The following is a 14,558-nucleotide window of genomic DNA, read 5'->3' as shown; positions in this document are numbered from 1 at the left end:
CCTTATGATTTCCCTTTCCTGCTTACCTTTTCCTGCTTGATTTTTGTATTTGAAAATCAAATTTTCTTTTCAGCTCTGGTCTTTTTTTTTTTTTTTTAAAGCAATCGGGGTTAAGTAACTTGCTCAAGGTTACACAGCCAGTTATTTCTGGGTGTGGTGCTAAGTATCTGCGCCCAGATTTGATCCCCAGGTCATCCCAACACTGGAGCCGGTACTCTTACTCACTGAGCCACCTGGCCACCCCTAAGCAATTAGGGTTAAGTAACTTGCTCAAGGTTACATGGCCAGGTGTTTCTGGGTGGATGCTAAGTGTCTGAGCCCGGATTCAATTCCCAGGTCATCCAGACACTGGAGCTGGTGCTCTTCCTGGCTGCGCTACCTGGCCGCCCCTCAGCTCTGGTCTTTTCATCAAGACTGCTTGAACATCCTCTATTTCATTGAATGTCCATTCCCCTTAAGTTTTGCTGGGTAGGTGATTCTTGGTTTTAATCCTAGCTCCTTTACCCTTTGGAATATCATATTCCAAGCCCTCAGATCCCTTAAGCTGCTAAATCTTATGTTATTCTGATTGTGGCTCCACAGTACTTGAATTGCTTCTTTTTGGCTGTTTGCAATATTTTCTCCTTGACCTGGGAACTCTAGAATTTGGCTATAATAATCCTGGGAGTTTTGTTTTTGGGGTCTCTTTTAGGAGGTGATTGTTGGATTCTTTCAATTTCTATTTTACTCTCTGGTTCTAGAATATCAGGGCAGTTTTCTTTGATAATTTCTTGAAAGATGATATCTAGGCTCTTTTTTTTTTGGCAGTTCCTTCCAGTTCTATGTCCTATGATTTTGGGAGGTGCAGAGGATGAGGGAATGAATTCTTAAGGCATTCATTCTTGTGATAACCACCATTTTGAAGATCAATCATGAAACTAAAAAGGCATAATACAACAATACATGAGACTGTTACAAGATACTAGCAAAACACTGAGATGAATTTTTATAACTACACAAATATATACTTTTTTTAGAGGTTAAGTTATCATTACAGGAAAAGTGCAAAAATGCAAAAGAATTAACTCTATTGTTTGCTTTTAAGGGTGATGAAAAACTTGGCCAAATTGCTTAATGTTAAAATTCCATTTTAAAGAACACGTGAAGCGTGTGAAGCAAACGATATATTGCTAGGGTTCTTAATTTTGTCCTTTTATCTTCATTTGTGTGTGTAACTTGTTAATTTAGATGATGGTAGTTATGTTACTTTGAGGGATACCAGTATTTTGATATTATTGGTAATATTTTATGATTTACTTAACCAAAATTAATCTTCCATCTGACTGTGTATGTCTTTATATATGATAATGTTCTTTTTTTTGTGGTGAGGGAAAAAGTTTAAAATTATAGCATGTTGAAACTACAGAAAAAGCTGAGTAAATTTAATTGCTATTTCTTTTAGGGACAATATAAAAAGGCAAAAATAGTTCATCACATTTTCTGTCAATTATATGAATTATGAACTATGAGTACTGAAAACATAAATGTTTCCATAACACCATTTCAAGATTTATGTAAAAGAAAATTTTCCCAAGTTGCTAATTAGCATATTCAATCTGGAAAATATTAGTAAGCTAATTAAAGTAATGCCAAATTATCACAAATTTATTAGAAGATGTAAAGAATGGGCTAGCTATATGGCACAGTGAATAGAGCACTGGCCCTTGAGTCAGGAGGACCTGAGTTCAAATCCGGCCTCAGACAGGTAACACTAGCCATGTGACCTTGGGCAAGTCACTTAACCCCAACTGCCCTGCCCTCCCCCCCCAAAGCAAAATAAAAAAATAAAACAAAATTGATTTTAAAGAAATTGTAAAGAATACCTGAAGCATTTATCATTAATAAATATCATGTAAATATCAATTATTTTATCAGAAAAGGATATATTAGTAGCTAGTTTTACAAATACTTTTTTGTAAAGGTTAGAGACCAAGCCCATCTTATAACTATATTTCAAATCTTTATAGGTAACTACTAAATTAGTTACTGTTCATCTATGAATAATATGTAACTGCATATAAAGATTTTCATCACCAACACTATTTGTATTAATATTTGTACTCTGGATTTCCACTAGTTTTTGGCTAGACAAATTTAGTACAGCTCTAACTTTTTTGGGTGTTACAAAAAGCTTAAAGTTCATTTTTACGTCCAAATGTATTCAAAATTATACCAAAAGAATAAAATCAACAGATGAGTTAATGCTAATCTAGTTCACTGAAATTTCTTTTTGCCTTTTTTTTTTTTGAAGGGGGGGGGGTAAGGTAGGGCAATTGGGGTTAAGTGACTTGCCCAAGGTCACATGGCTAGTTTTGTGTTAAGTGTTTGAGGCTGGATTTGAACTCAGGTCCTCCTGACTCCAGGGCCAGTACTCTATTCGCTGCACTACCTAGCCACCCCTAGTTTACCGACATTTTTATGCAAGTAATTTCTAGAGATGATGTCCAAGGAAAGCTTTCCAAGATTAAACTATTAAATGTTGCCTGCAAATAATTGTTTTACAATCTAAAAATGCAAGATGACAAAATAAAAGATAATGTATGGAATTGTTTACCTACAAAGAACCCAACTTGGCATTTATCTATTCATTAGAAGAAATGAACCTGGGAACTTTTGGAAGACAAACATATCTTACTTAACCCTTTTAAGGAGCACTACAAAAGAAAAGGTGTCTCTGAAGTAACTGTGTAGCTCTAAGTCATCACTTCTAATTTATCTAAATCAGAACATAAAACACTCAAGTTATTTGCTCCAAACAACTATCATTCTTGAAGCAAATGAATCACTGACCACTTTCCCTTATGGGTAAAATAACTTAAAATACAACTATGATGAAGAAAATTAGCTTTATTTATGTAAATTAGAAAAACTGGTTTCAGGTTAGAATTTTAATCAAATGTTTAATTCTGTACAATTTACAATAGTAAATATATACAAAACTTATAATAAAAATACAGTACATCACATATTCTGAGCCCTGGTGTGTTTTCGCAATTCTGAAGGTACCTCTATCACTTTAGTTTTTAGTTATTAGCGAGGAAATGCTGTGCTTATTTTCACCCAGCGCTTGGCTTATACAGAAAGGGAAAGGCAAGGGCCACCAACAGTTAGAGAACACCTTAAGAGCAGCCAATATGCTCTTGATGTTAGTATGTGCCTTTCTGTAATAAAATATGTTCCTTGTTAAAAATTTATGTTACTTTTATGACGTGAAAGTCATTACTAAATCTGACAGTTTTGTAAATCTGCTGCTGATCCCAATAGATGGATATGAATTTACATGTATATTAAACTTATTAATATGAATATATGCAACATATTAAAATGAACCAAATAATTAGGGTTAGAGTAAACAAACTCATTTAAGATATACTTGGAGAACTATTAACTCCATATAGGATTAGCAAATTTTCATGATTTGAACTGATTAATACAAAACTAAACACTTTTTTAGACACCAAGCTTTGAGTCACACTGCTATAAGAGCCATAATGAACTTGTGTACTAAAATATATTGAATAATTTTAGACCTTATTAGAATTTAATTTAAGCTATTAATATTACCTTAATCATGTGGCTTAAGTAGCTTTACAATAATTTACCTTGTTTGAAGAATCCAGTAACATTTAATATATTTACTTAATGGGGCAGGATTTAAAATTAGCATTTGTGATAGACAAATATTTGTAGATATTTGCACTATAGTTAAATCTATATCTATCACATTATTAAATATATTGCATGTGCTTGGACTGTCAGAAGAAACCAATTTCATTTTCTGAAAAAAAAAAAAAAAGTCATAGATTCTGAATAAATTTCAATTCATGATCTCTTCCTGAAATTCTTGGTAATGATTTTAAGAGAGCTCTTGTGCAATCTTACCAATTAAAATTCATAACCCATCTTTCATTTTTAAGAGTTTACCTTGAGTTAAAAGGCCAATGTCATATAAGACAAAAAAGTCCTTCATCAATTTTTTTAAAAGAATAAATCAGACTTCCAAATGTATTTGTTCCTAAAATCTTACTATAGTCTCCTTGAATGGAAATGAAAAGGCACCAACTCTCCATCCAAAGTATTTGATTAAGATGGAATTCAAGTAAGATAACATCAAAGAAAATTGGTCTTCAACTGAATACTTGAATTTTTTCCAGGCTTCTTGATATGTTTAGGCGTTGCCTTGATTTTGATACTTTCTTGATTGCCTTTTATAGCTGCCTCAAGACGGGCTTTCATTGTGGGAGAAGAAGCCATAATATTTTTAAAAACTGATGAATACTGGGGTCCGATCTGCATCAGATTCTGCAAAGCGAAGTCATGTAAGTTTCTCATTGTGGTGGATGCTGAGCCCAGAGTGTTTTCATCCAGAAGAAAGGAAATAAGAAGGTGGAGAATGCCAGCCACCAGTTGAGCTCCTGTCAAATTTAAACACACAACATGAACCCTATGTTCAGTAGACAGTACGTATGCTTATAATGACATGATATTATATAAAACTAATTTTCTTTGGGGATACATTTTCACTCCTAAGGGGAGAAAAAAAATTCCTCTAACTGCTATTCCCAAGAGATACAATTATTTCTATGGTAACCAAAGCTCTCTAAGTCCTTGTCCTTTCCCACAACTGTGCAGTTTTCCTGATATCATCTCTTCCCTTGCAAACATCTCCATGAAAGGTTGTTCTCTCTCCCATCCCTCCTACTAACATAAGAGGAGGCTAAGTTTGGCATCATATTTCCTTCCCGCTGCCAATTCTAGGCTACACCTGTTTCTTTGTCACTATGACTCACTATCAGTTGTTACTATCACTGACACTTCCCTCTTTGGAAGCCCACAAGTTTGATGACACTGTTGTCTTTCTAAATTCCAAGAGCATTCTTTCACTTTCCTTAATGATTTTTTGTACCAAAACCACAGTTTTCCTCACTTTGTCCTAAGTTAATTTCTGCAACTTCAATAGATGCCAGGATGACCTTCCAAACATCCGACTTCACAATTACTTAACTTCAACTACCTCCAGCTACCCAGTTCTCCTACCTGTTCACTGCCAAATATCCCGAACGAGCTATCTATCATCACTGCTTCTAATTTCTCAGCACCTGCTTGCTCCTCCACCCCTATGAATGTAGCTTCTCTATCCACAGTCTCCCTAGAAGGGTCTCTCAAAGGTCACCAGTAATTTCCTAAATATGAAAACTAACGCTTTTTTCTTATTCCTTACTTTCTTTGACCTCTGCAAAATCTAACAATTATTTTCTTGAACCTTTTTTCTTTCTTGACTTTCCTGGCTTCCTACAGTTCACAGAATCATAGAGAAAGGTCTGGAAGATGGAATATTAGATGCCATCTAATTTTAACCCCACCATTACCCTTTTATAGATGAGAAACTGAAGCCAGAGGCTAAGTCACTGAAGCTGAGTTGGCATTAGCGCACAGATTCTATGTAGAATTTACATAAAATGCTGTATAAACTTCAAGGTTCTATATGTTAGCTGTTATTGTCAGTATAGTTACTATTAAAAGTCCAGGATCTTTCCTACTGTGCTATGCTGGTTTTCATCCTTGATTCATAAGCACAAGTTCTGGCTCTGCTTTCCATCCTTTTGACCTCTAAAATGCTAGTTCCTCCAAAGGTTCTGCCCTTTGTCCTGTTCTTCTCTTTTTTCCTACACTCCCCCTCATGGTCATCACCTTTACTTTCACACCTCCAAATATCTTTTTTTATGTCATTGATTCTCCAGTCTTTCCTATGAGCTCTGGGGGGAAGAGGGGAGAGCGGAGCTGCTTTCTTTGTATTCCCTTCAGCCCCTAGCACATGATCTTGAATAGAATAGATATAAAATGTTTTCTGAATCAAATATGACATTACAAGGATGTGGTACAATATAACACAAATGACTTTCTGATTTCTGTTCTGTTTCAAAGTATGTCAAAATGAAAATTTATTATTATTATTCCAACAAACTTTTCGTAAGAGCTAAGCTACAATGCAAAGGGGTGGGGATGGTGGGAGTACTTACGGTGCTGTTCTTCAGCAATAGCCACCAGGGCTTCTAAGACCTTGATGCCTTCTTGAATTGCCTGAAGCTCAGCAGCATCTTTGGGTTTTATTTTATCTGTCTCCTGCAGTTTTCTCACAATGGGTGATGCTAATGAATGAATATAAGGGTAGGACACTACTGGGTTTGGATACTGAAAAATGGAAAGTAGCAGCTGATAGCACTTGATTTGTACCTAAATGGGCAAAACATATGGACAATTACAGTATGAAAGGAAAAGAGGAATTACAAACAACAGAAGAGAACTCTGAGAACTTTAGTAGTTAAAACAAAGTCATTATGAAAATGTGATGTACAAGAACCTAGAAAACCAGTGTTATTTACTTTGAAATCTTTTCTCAATTTATTTATAGTAGTTAAAGTCCAAGCTCTAGAACATATTTAAACTTTTATATAAGGTGAAATACAAATTTTTCCTTTCTCAATTAAGATGATTCTAGAAATATTTGGGAGATATAGGGAAAGTATTTGAGGTCAAGTTTATACATATAATACTTCAGCCTTGAAGTTAAGGTTAGAGATTCACCCATTTTGGAGAACAATCTGGAATTATGCCCAAAGAGTTATGGAGTTGTTATATACCCTTTGACCCAGCAATACCATTATTAGGTCTGTTTCCCAAGGTGATTGGGGGAAAATAAAAAAACCTACACGTTCTAAATTACTCTTTGTGGTGGCAAAGGGAACTGAGGGGACGCCCATTAATTAGGGAATGCAAGTTGTGGTATATGATTGTTATGGAATACTACTGTGCTGTAAGAAATGATGAGCAGGTTTATTTTAGAAAAATGTGGAAAGCCTTGCATACAATAATGAAGGGTGAAACGAGCAGAACCAAGAGAATACCATATATAGTAACTGCAATATTGTTTGAAGAATATGTGTGAATGGCTAAATTATTTTATTATAAATATGAAAATCAGTTACAAAGGACCTAGGAAAGAAAATGCTATCTACCTCCATAGAAAGAACCGATAAGAAGTATGTATAATATTGTTTCAATATGCTTTTACATATAGACATACACACACACATGTAAAATGGCCTTCTCCAGTACAGGGTAAGGAAAAGAGGAAGGGAGACAGCTTAGCACTTCAAATGTAACAAAAATTAAATTAAATAACAAAGTTACGGTTTGAAGAAGATATCAAAGAAATTATGGTCAGACTACACAAGTTATATACCTTTACATAACATAGCTCCCTTAGGATTAAGGTCTGTAATTGCTTTGACTGGCTTTGCCAAACTACATGGAAATGGTATCTTAAAGCTGTGTGTTTCATTGTAAAAGAAGAGCATGGAGTAAAAAAAAAAAAAATTTGGTTTTTGATAATATATTTGAATATCTCTAAGGGGAGGATGTGCAATTTACATTTCTTCTTAAGAATTAGAAATGGGGGCGTCTAGGTGGCACAGTGAACAGAGTACCGGCCCTGGAGTCCGGAGGACCTCAGTTCAAATCCAGCCACAGATACTTACTTGCTGTGTGACTCTGGGCAAGTAAGTAATTTAACCCTGACTGCCTTGCAATTAAAAAAAAAAAAAGAATTAGAACTAGTTCCTAAACTTTTTTCTTGGGGGGAAGGGGGGGGTAGGTAATCAGGTTAAATGACTTGCCCAGGTCCTCCTGACTCCAGGACCAGTACTCTATCCACGGATCCTTTATTTTAGAGACAGAATTTATTAGTTCTATGTGAGTAGAAGGTGTTTTGATAGTGACTGCTGTGTGGGGTTTGTGAAATCAATTTCATTACTTTGTAGTTACCTCAAATGAGGTATGACTGAACAAACAAACGATTCTCCCCTGGGTTATCTGTGAAGTATTAATGTAAAAATAACAAATTATCATTTGTAAATATCTTGAAACAAATTTATTTTAAGTTTTTTGGTGCTCATATTTAAAAGATGTGTATACTTCAACAATAGAGTATGTTTTAATATCAAACATTTTCAAAAACTGAGCCATAAACTCTTTCCAATTATTAGCTGAAACTATTTGGTCTCGAGACTCCAAAAGGAATAAATAAAAAGTCCCAGAATCACATGGTCACAGCTCAAGAGCCAGAAGAGACCCAAGAGGTCAGTCTTTTCATTTTACAGATGAAGAAACTGGGACCTGAGAAGGCTAAGAAACTTGTCCATAGTCATCGATTACTTTGATTTGATTACATCGATCCATTGTAAACATTGGAGGTGGGATTTAAACACAGGTCTTCTGACTCCAGTCAATAGTTTTCCTACTCTATAACATGGCATCTTTCATCAGTAAAGCTGTACTTTGGCCTGAAGATGACTATGGGTTCTTGAAGTGGAGTGCACCATTTGGGGCAGATTTTTACTAGACTGGAAAGTCCCTGAGTGGAATTGTCATGGGAAAGGAGGCATGGAATGTCAGGAAGCACTCTTCAGGGAAGACCCAAATGAGAGGTGGATAGTATTGGCAGATATAGATGGTGTGCAATCTGCATTGCTGGAAGGAATATGCAGTTCAATGAAAAATCTGGTCCCTTAAAGGAGGCAGGAAGGTAGCAAACCAGAAAAGAGCATTATGGGAGTTTAATAAAAGTAGCTATGATTAATCTACCAAGTATACTTACTACTGGGTCTTTCAACTCAAGTGTAACTTTAAATTTCTCTATACAACGTTGCTGCAGGCACTGGATGGTGGTCACTTCTGGACTTGTAGACAAGATAAATACAGTTATGGCAGTAAGTAGGCTGATTTCATCGAGTTCTTGCTGTGCTCCATCTACTAAAGAGAAATGATCCCTTAGAGACAGGCTCTGAACACAGAATTCTCAACTGAGGGCAACTAAGGGCTGCAGAAGTCACATTGTCCAAACCCTTCATCTTTTATAGATTAGGAAACCAAAGCCCAGAGAAGACTTGTCATGGAGCAGGAAGTGCTGCAGCTCGGACTTAAATCTTCTTGTTTCAATCTCACACTCTACCCTCCTGTACCCTCTTCTCCACCATTCTGCCTTATCTGGTGCTTCAAAATGAGCTAGTGACATTCAAGTTTCAAGATTCACCCATCACATCCACTCTACTTTACCAGTGTGTAAAATGTTCCTCCTTTCTGAAGTATTGCCAGTAACTAAGCAGTGGCTGTTAAAGGAGAGGGTGGAACCTGAGAATTCACATGCCCTCTGCCTGTGCACACCCACTGGGCAAAGACATGAGGTCATAAAGCCACCTGTGTTTCAAGGGGACAATCAAAACCATTTGCCCTGTCACAGATTTTAAGATGTGCCTTCTAAGTTATTCTAGTTTCAATAGTTTTCTTTACAACACAAGGATCTAGGACAATTCTGAAGGACTTATGAAAAATCCTATCCACCACCAGAGAAAGAACTGATGGAATCGAATTCAAATCAAAGCATCTATTTTTTACTTTTTCTTTTTTTTTTGTTCTGTTTTCTTTCACAACATGGCTAATTCAGAAATGTTTTTTCATGACTGCACATGTATATAATCTTAATTAAAATGCTTGCCTTTTCAATGAAGGGGAGGGGAAGAATCTGGAACTCAAAAATTTTTAAAAATGAATGTTAAAAATTGTTTTTACATGTAATTGGGGAAAAAATAAAATGTTAAATTTAAAGCAAAAGGAAAAAAAGAACGAAGGTTAAAAACTGTTATTATATGTAATTGGGAAAAAATATAAAAAATGTTTAAAAAGGACTGCTAGGTTTATATTTAATTTTCCAAATGGAGAAAAACTGAAAAAACCCAAACCCTATTGGAAAAATCATTTTGTTGTGGAATAACTATGAATTGTTGTTTAAAATAAAATTTTTCCCAAATACATGGTATTAAAAGGTAAAATCTGGGCAGCCAAGGGGAGAGGTAGACAGAGTAGAAGACTCATCTTCATGAGTTCAAATCTGGACTTATTAATTGTGTGATCTTGGGCAAGTCATCTGTAAAATGAGTTGGAGAAGATGTCAAACCACCAGTATCTTTGCCAAACCCCCCCACAAAAGGAGTCATGAAAAGTCCAACACATCTGAAACAAATGAACACCAGTCCTTAAAATTGAAAATTGAGACTCACAATAACATATCTCATTAGCAAATAAAAACCTTAAAGCAGTAGTTGTACATATAAATCATTTGGGACTCTTTCCTTAGCTGTTATTTTAGAATGGAAGCAAAAGTACACTTTAATTTTCATATTCTAATAAACTATTAGGCCTGGTTTATTATAAAGTAATATTATACTGGAATGTTAACCATAGATAAATTAGGCTAGATCTATTATTATAAGATCATATACAAAGTGAAAATAAAATACTATGAATAAAAAGATGCTATTGTAATAAAAACTAACATTTATATAGCAATTTAAGGTTTGCAAAGTACTTTACAAATATTATGTCATTTTTATCCTCACAACAATGCTATGAGGTAGGTGCTATTATTATCCCCATTTTACAGATGAGGAAACTGAAGCAGACAGGGGGTAACTTGCCTAGGGTCACTCAGATCATTTGTACTTGTGTGGATGGATCTGAATTTTTGTCTACCTGACTCCAGGTCCAGCATTCTATCCACTGTTCCACTTCAAATAAATCCTAATCCCAGTGATCTCGGTATATAAATTCCTTTAGAAAATATCATGAAAATGAAGCTAATTTTAGGTTGTTTTTACTGTGTCTTTAGTGAGTAGGCAAAAAAAGAGGAACACGGAATTTTCCTGGTAGGGTTGATATGAATATAACAACATATAACCTGGAAGGGACCTCAGAGGTCATCCAGTCCAGCCTTCTCAAAAGAAGTAGAGGCCTAAAAAGCCATCTGCTAATTAAGTCTTCTGTTTGATTTGTGACAATCAGGGTCTTGGTATCTACTAATTCAGACTTATACCTGAGAGATGAAAGACCAGGAGGAAAAATGAAAGGTCTCTAGTAGTCTAAATGACTGGAACTCCTAAGCTTTTCAGGGTACAGATGCTGCACAAAGGCCATTGTCAGCAGCAATAGTTAGGTGGGGACACAAACAATAGAGGATTGCAATTCCATCAGGTATGGAAGGGTAAAGAATCTGCTCTAGTGATCTGCAGAGACTGTATGCTTCTTTGTGCTTCTTTTATAGTCAATCAACAAGTATGTATGGACTAAGTGTAAAATCTTTCTGTAAGATGGAAAGGTAAAGAGTTACAGGAAAACTTTCTTTTTTTTAAAGCTTATCAGGGAGGCTGAAATGTTCTTGGGATATGAGGCCCATTCCTCACTTCAGGTGCCATATTAGTAACGTATTCCCATAACTGTCTCAGAACTATCTTCTCAGAGAAGAGGCCTCACAGAGGCTTACTTCACCAAGATAGGAAAGTAGCAAAAAAAAATGAAAAGTTCTACCCTTTACATGACCCACTAAAACCCAACACCCCCCTGCTCTCCCATCCTCTAAATAGATCTAAAAAAATGTACCAGACTAAATCCTGATTGGGAAATTCAAGACAAATGAATGTCATTTTCCATCCCAGTTTGACATAAGTAAGACAAAGAAGTGTTTGGATACTAGGGATGGAGGTCTGACCAGGTACAGAGATAGACTGAGCAGCAGTCCATGAGATCCTAGATTAAGCATAAAGGTGTGTAGGGCACAGGAATAGGTTCCAATTGGCAATTCTGTTGCTCACTACCCAGTTCTGGGATGTAGATCCAGAAGAAACCGAGAAATGAACCTGTGCTTTGGAGTGGTATTCTTGGATAACGAACAGTCCCCATGTATTAATCAAGAAGTGAGTTAAGACACAAGAAGCAACCGTGTTGCTTAAATCCCTGGAGAGTAGAACATGGTCTCAGTTCTAGCTTCCAGACTAAAATCTGAAGACAAACAAGGGCAGAAATCTCAGATCAAAAGGAAGTCTGCATTTCTGTCACTCTGAACTAGTAGAGCTTTCCAGCTCGTTAATATGGGCTGAGTCTGGCAGTGGTCTACTGAAACTTCAAATGGGGTGCGCTGAGAGTGCTGTTGCTCAGGCCCAAACCCAAATCAGGAGCTTCTGAAGAACCCAGATTAGGAGGGCAATAATCAGACTTTGCTCTGTATCAGACTGGATCTGGGAGCACTAGAGAGCTAGAGATTACTGGAATAATTACAATACTCAATATCCCAAGAAAGCAGTGGTAGGACCAATCCAGACATCAAGTCTTAAGTGGAAGTAGGATGAGCAAACAAAAAAAGAATCCCACCATAAAAAGCTATTAAGGTGACTGGGACATTCAAGACATGAACCCAGAAGAAGAGAAGGTCTCCAAAACATCTACAAGCACCTTGAGCACATATTCAAATAGCATTCCTAGAAGAGATGTAGAGAGAATTTAAAAAACAACAACAAAGTACTAGAGGAAAAAAACTGAAAAAGAAAGGAGAGTTATTACAAAAAAAAAAAGAAAAGGAATTAACAGCTTGGCATAAGAAGTACCAAATCGTATCCAAGCAATAAACTTTCCAAAAATTCGAATGACCAAGAGAAGTTAATGCCTTTGTTAACAACAAGAAATAAAACAATGTCAAAAGGCTGAAAAAATAGAAAAGAACACAAAGCATTTCATAGCAAAAACAACTGACTGGAAAAACAGATGAAGGAAAGATAATTTAAGAATAATTGGGGGCGGCCAGGTAGCACAGCCAGTAAGAGCACCAGGTCCAGTGTCAGGATGACCTGGAGATCGAATCCCAGGCTCAGACACTTAGCACCCACCCAGAAACACCTGGCCGTGTAACCTTGAGCAAGTTACTTAACCCCAATTGCTTAAGGGCGGCCAGGTGACTCAGAGAGTAAGAGCACCAGCTCCAGAGTCGGAATGACCTGGGAATCAAATCTGGGCTCAGATATTTAGCACCACACCCAGAAATAACTGGCTGTGTAACCTTGAGCAAGTTACTTAACCCTGATTGCTTTAAAAAAAAAAAAAGAATAATTGGACAAGCTAGTGGGGCAGAAACTAGCTACAGACCAATATCTTATTTTGTATACCAAGAAAACTTCAAAATGGGGACATGAATTAGACATAAAGGATGATAAGTAAATCAAGAGAGCAAGGAATAGCTTACCTTACATAAATCAGGGTGTACAAATATAATTTCTATAGGCAAAGAGGAAAGAATTGGGGGAATGGCTGATATTTGAACTTGATTCTCATCTGAACTTCCCTCAAAGAAGGGAAGAATACACAAATACATAGGGACACACAGTTTAGGACAGAAATATATTTCCCTCAATAGGGAAATAGAGGGAAGGGAAGAAGGGAGAATAGATTAAGGGAGGGATTAGTTCTAAGCAAAACAAAGTCTAAATAATGATATACAAAAATACTTATAGTTCCTTTTGTGCTGGCAAAGAATTGGAAATTGAAAGGGGTGCCCATCGATTGGGGGTGGCTGAACAAATGATGGCAGATAAAAGTGATGAATAATGTTCTGCTGTAAGAAATGATGGAGATGGTTTCAGAGAAACATAGGAAGACCTATATGGACTGACAGTTAAGTGAACAGAATCAGGTGAACAATTTATACAACAATAACAACATGGAAACTGTGAAGGAATTAAGAACTTCAATCAGCAAAATAACCAACCAGAATCCCAAAGGACTAATGATGTAAAAATCCTACCCATTTCCTGTTTGAAGTGAAGGACTAAATAGTATAGAATAAGACATTTCATTTTTGAACATGGACAAATGCAGAAATTTGTTTTGCTTAATTATGTTCATATTTATAACCAGGCTTTTGTTTTTCTTTTATTCTCAATGAGGGGATGGCAATGGCAGGGAGAGAAGGAAGACTCCCCCCGCCCCCCCAGAATTTATTTATTTATTTAGTTTTAGTTTTCAACATTCATTTCCACAAGATTTTGAGTTCCAAATTTTCTCCTCATCTCTCCCTTAAGCCCCATTCTAAGATGGCAAGCATACTAATTACTCCTTCCCTCAGTCTGCACTCTCATATATCCCTCCCCTATACTCCTTCCCCCAAACTTTCTTGTAGGGCAAGATGGATTTCTACACCCCAATGAAGGGAGACTTTTGATGATTCACTTGGTCAAACCACAACTAGAGTATTGTATTCCATTCTATATGCCACATATAGACAGGCAAACTGACAAGTGGGAACATGTCCAAAGAAAAGAAAGCAGGATTTAGAGAAGAATTCAGAAAAGAGTATACTTTAGGGAGACCATAATAGGCTGCATTCAATATTCAAAGATAAGAGGGAATCAGATTTTGGTTCAATATATGGTAAAAACAATGAAACAAAAAACAACCAAAACACAAAACAAAAAAGAACAACAAAACCCAAACCAAAACAATTAAAAAAAAAACCCTTCACAGGAGTTGTGAGAGTGAGGGAGTGAAAGGGGAGAGAGGGAGAGGGAAATGGAGAGGGAGAGAGACAGAGAGAGGGAGAGGGAGAGAGAGAGAGAGAGAGAGAGAGAGAGAGAGAGAGAGAG

General features: G+C 36.3%; 1 protein-coding gene across 1 annotated transcript in view; it reads right to left on the bottom strand.

Annotated features, from left to right (window-relative positions):
* Positions 1-2,871: 2,871 nt before the first annotated feature.
* Positions 2,872-14,558, bottom strand: part of HEATR5A (HEAT repeat containing 5A) — a 90,465-nt gene continuing 78,778 nt past the window's right edge. The window contains exons 18-20 of the mRNA XM_069105988.1: positions 8,696-8,847; positions 6,060-6,273; positions 2,872-4,454 (exon numbers count right to left, since the gene is read on the bottom strand). Of these exons, the coding sequence (XP_068962089.1) occupies positions 4,150-4,454; positions 6,060-6,273; positions 8,696-8,847 (671 nt within the window). The 3' untranslated portion in view covers positions 2,872-4,149. The remainder of the gene's footprint in view (positions 4,455-6,059; positions 6,274-8,695; positions 8,848-14,558) is intronic.

This window comes from Petaurus breviceps, unplaced genomic scaffold, assembly GCF_028583685.1.
Source record: "Petaurus breviceps papuanus isolate PSGF00001 unplaced genomic scaffold, PetGlider_PUasm1.0 77, whole genome shotgun sequence".
Classification (NCBI taxonomy): Eukaryota; Metazoa; Chordata; class Mammalia; order Diprotodontia; family Petauridae; genus Petaurus; species Petaurus breviceps.
The sequence above is the reverse complement of the archived record's forward strand: the minus strand, read 5'-3'. Positions and strand labels throughout refer to the sequence as shown.